Source organism: Temnothorax curvispinosus, unplaced genomic scaffold, assembly GCF_003070985.1.
Source record: "Temnothorax curvispinosus isolate PA1 unplaced genomic scaffold, ASM307098v1 QBEX01011628.1, whole genome shotgun sequence".
Taxonomy (NCBI): domain Eukaryota; kingdom Metazoa; phylum Arthropoda; class Insecta; order Hymenoptera; family Formicidae; genus Temnothorax; species Temnothorax curvispinosus.
Genome location: NW_020221408.1, coordinates 1 through 4,140, shown reverse-complemented (window position 1 = coordinate 4,140; position 4,140 = coordinate 1). Strand labels below are relative to the sequence as shown.

Sequence of the window (4,140 nt, the reverse complement as noted above, 5' to 3'; positions counted from 1 at the left end):
TAGCAAAGTATACTTATTGCAAATACATTATAATCCATATTCTTCATTCAATTTATGAAATATATTATTATACTTACAACGTATTAATCTGTCATGTTAATCTGTCTTATAATTGAATTGTATATAAATATAACTTAATTAATCTAAAAATTCTACTTTTAATATAATTTTTAATAGAATGCAAATGTTCTTAATAGTATGGAAGTTAAACAAAAAAAGACAAGAGCTTCTAAAACAAGCAGTATCCAATTAGAATATCTTATTGGATACATGCAAAGTCACAATGCATTTGCTACTGGAAAATTATTAGGAGCAAGGGGAAAGGCAGCCCACGATACACAATGGCAAGAATTGGCTGAGGAGCTGAATCGCTTAGAAGGGCCATCAAAAAGTTAGAAGCTTGGAAAAAAGTAAAATATGAATTTATCTTACATATTTCTCATCTTTAAGTTATTTTCTCACATATTTTTCTCAACACAAAAAAAATTTTTTTTTCATAATTTTTGCATGATGTATTGTAGCTTTGGTGTGATCAAAGGAATCAAGCCAGAGGCCGGGCAGCAAAGGTCAAAGCAGATCAAAAACTTACTGGCAACACTGGCAATGCAATCCAACTAAAGGATTTGGATTTACGCATTTTGTCTGTTATTGGTGGCGAATCGTCTGTAGGTCTGCCTGTAATGGAGATGGGCTTTGGAGAACGACCTGAGATTTGTTATTTTTTCACTAAAAGTTATATACAAAATATATATAACATAATGTGTCTATAGTGGTTTTAATTAATTATGCTGTGCTTACTTTAAGGATATCGCTGATCCGTCTCTGACATTGGGATTGATATCATCTACTGACTTAAATGAATTTATTATTATTCAAGAAGAATCAAATGTAAATATTACATATAAAATAACGCTGTTAAATATACTTTGTATATTTTTATATTAAATTGAATACTTCATATAGGCAACAGAAACAACTGAGGAGAGTACAAGTGCAGTTATCCAAGATGTAGAAGAGACAATTCTAACTCCTAAACCGCAAGAAAATCTACATCGTAATGAAAAACCATCTAAACCTCATACTATTGTATCAGTTCCTGTATTGCCTATTAATGAACCTCTTAACCAGCACGATAAACCTAATACAACTGTTCCCGTATTGTCTCTTGATGAACTTTTTAACCAGCACAATATACCTAACAAAACAGGACAATTATTGATAACATCTAATATACGTAATTCAACCAGTCACAATAGTAAGCATGAAATATTAATAGTATACATATTCAATATTACCTAATGTCACTTTATTATGTAATACATATGTTATGGTTTAATCAAGATTTTTTTTGTAGGGAAACGTTTCAAAAGCTCTTCCGTGGAAGAAAGCGTGAACTCTTTTAAAAGATCAGCAAGACAGACATATTAAAAGTTTACAGGTATGTAATAATTTATCTTCTTGTATGCTTTACTTTTCTTTCAAATACATATATCGTATTTATAAAAAAATTATTAAACACGAAATTATTATGATTTTAATAGATAATTATTAATTAGAAGTGACATACAATAATTATTTAAACTTAGTAATTTTTATAATTTTAAAACATCTATTATACTACAATCTTAATACATTTATTTCATCTTATTTTCAGCCATTGCAGATAATGGCTAAAAATTTAAGCCGCATTGCTTCTGCAACAGAAGAACAAACTGATCTGCTTCGAAAATCTTTAACACTACATAAACAAACGCTAGATATCTTATCTAAAACTATTGAAAGTCTGAAAGAAAAAAAAATAAATAAATATAATAAGTATTGCAATAATAATTGTTATTATAAGTTTAACGTATGAAACAATATTTTGTTATAAAGAACAATATTTAAGTTATGTTATGTTTCTAATACATTTTTTTTCATAAAACAGTATTTGTTCTAAAGTAGCACATAACAATAAGTATAATGTATGAAATAAGAACAATATTGTGTTACGTTTGCAATACATTTTTTATTTGTATTTTATAAAAGATTGTATTTATTTTCTAAAGTATGCACATAATATATTTTTTATATAATTGAAAAGTTGTTATTCTTCTTCTTGCAAGCCAAATTGAGTGCGAAGAATTCTTCTCTGTACTCTTCTAGCTTCTCTCAATCTATTATCAGGATTTAAGTGCGCTTTATCTGCTCCTATTATTTCTTGTGCTTGCATTCTAACACGATCACGTGCTTCAAGATTACGTCGTTGCATATTTTTTTGAAAAACTTCAGCTTCACCCTCTTCATCAATATCAAAGTCTACGTCAATAACATTATAGCGAAGTCGTATATTATGTAATATAGCACATGCTATTATTATGTTTGATGCCATGATGGGTTCATATTGCAGTACGCGATGATGTAGAAGACATCTCCATACGCTCTTTAAAACGCCAAACATTCTCTCTACACAATTTCTAGTAGAAACATGACGGTGTGTGTATCGCGCTTTCTTCTGGTGCATCCGTTATAGGCGTCATAAGCCAAGGTTCTAGGCCATAACCTGAATCGCTTGTCGTCACATAGTATAAATAAATATTTTTAAACATTGCTCAATATACATATACCAAACACAATGCTAATCACAATACTGACCCAAAAGCCACGTTGTTCGATCTCCAGATTCATACAAATGTATCATTTCATTTCTCACGGCAGAATGTTTCTATATAAAACTATCATGCACAGTTCCCGGAAATCTGGCATTTATACTTAAGATTTATAAATCATGCGAGGATATCTGTAATAATATTAATAAACATTAATTATGTTTAAGCGTATGTAGTGCAACATGCATTGAAAAATATTACTATGTTTTGTTGTAGTTTACTGTACTTAAGGGGCTACATCCACCTAGAGGCCCGAAAAATAGGTCGAAATTCAGATTTTTTTTTCAGAAACGATTAATGGAAATGACATGAATTTTTTTGTACTTAAAGATACATGTTTTGAGAGCTTAAAAAAATTTTTTTTATTACAAAATGTCTAAAAATAAAAAAGTTATGGCCGCCGGCAGATGATAAGTTTTTTTCCGACACGTTCGGCGGTGGACACTGTGCAGTTGAAACGGTCGATCTGAAATAAAAAAACCAAAGAGATTATTCAAGTTAACAATAAAAACGAGTCCTTGACGATCGCCGATTTTTAAAATCGATTTTTTAAACAAAATGGCAACGAGCTGAAAATCGGGTATGGAAAATCTGTGAGAAAATGTCGTCATTTTTACATAATTATTAAAAAGTAAAGATTGATTAAAAAAAAGTAAGATCGTCAAAGACCTCTAAATGTTTCTCAGCGTATTTTGTGTAAATTTCAAAACGATCCATCGAGTAGTTTTCCAGATATGATGTCCACCGGCTTCGAAAGCAGTGTTTTGAGAAAAACGCGTTTAAAGTTTCAAGTATGGTTCTACTATTGTTAAGTGAAGAATTTTTAACTTTACCTCTAGTCGTCAATTCCAGGACCATATAAAGTACCCTCAGCAGCAATTGCAGCTTCGTAGAAAGAGGATTGCTTTGTCTGCGAGCAATTCTTCCTTCGCGCGTCGCCTCCTGCACTCGAATATCAGACAAATTGATGCGCTCTCGGTCTTGATTCTTGCAGTATGTAGCGCAATTTCGGCCAACATCGATGTTCAGTGCTTGCATCATTAGTAAATATGTACTAGCACCTTCATTAAAAGTGCATGCGGCAATATTTGCAGCAATTTGAACAATTGATGCACCGCTGTTCTGAATTTTTGGTGCTATTCGCCAAATAATGTTATTCAAACTTTCGTTTGCATTTTGAGTGAATCCACCGACGCATCTCTCCAATAAATTGTCATCCGAAAGATTTTCATATATCGGACGAATTGCTTTGATAACATCGTCGTGAAGTGGCGTTTTATGCTCATAATGCTGAAGAGTTTCTGCGGCTTTTGCTTGCTGCCACGAGCACCACGATTCCGGTCCTTGAGGGCAATTATCGTGTCGAGGCTCTTCATTCGTTGAACACTTGTGGTAAAATGTGGCCCATATAGCATCCTTCATTTTTGTCACAGAATCGCAGTTTCTTCTGATGGCGAGGCCGTAATAAACTGTCAGTTCATCGATCAGTTTT

The 4,140-nt window shown here is 32.1% G+C and overlaps 1 protein-coding gene and 1 long non-coding RNA gene across 2 annotated transcripts; one reads left to right on the top strand and one right to left on the bottom strand.

Annotated features, from left to right (window-relative positions):
• The first annotated feature begins 218 nt into the window (after window positions 1–218).
• LOC112461691 lies at window positions 219–1,780 on the top strand. The gene is made up of 5 exons (XR_003041577.1): window positions 219–410; window positions 522–888; window positions 964–1,255; window positions 1,355–1,438; window positions 1,655–1,780. It is a non-coding gene; the product is annotated as an uncharacterized LOC112461691 (long non-coding RNA).
• A 1,117-nt stretch (window positions 1,781–2,897) lies between these two features.
• LOC112461690 lies at window positions 2,898–3,722 on the bottom strand. Its single transcript, XM_025027029.1, has 2 exons — window positions 3,482–3,722; window positions 2,898–3,114 (listed from the first exon to the last, which is right to left on the bottom strand). Exons 1-2 carry the CDS (start codon window positions 3,687–3,689, stop codon window positions 3,014–3,016), a joined length of 309 nt encoding a protein of 102 aa, XP_024882797.1. The 5' UTR covers window positions 3,690–3,722; the 3' UTR covers window positions 2,898–3,013.
• Window positions 3,723–4,140: the final 418 nt, after the last annotated feature.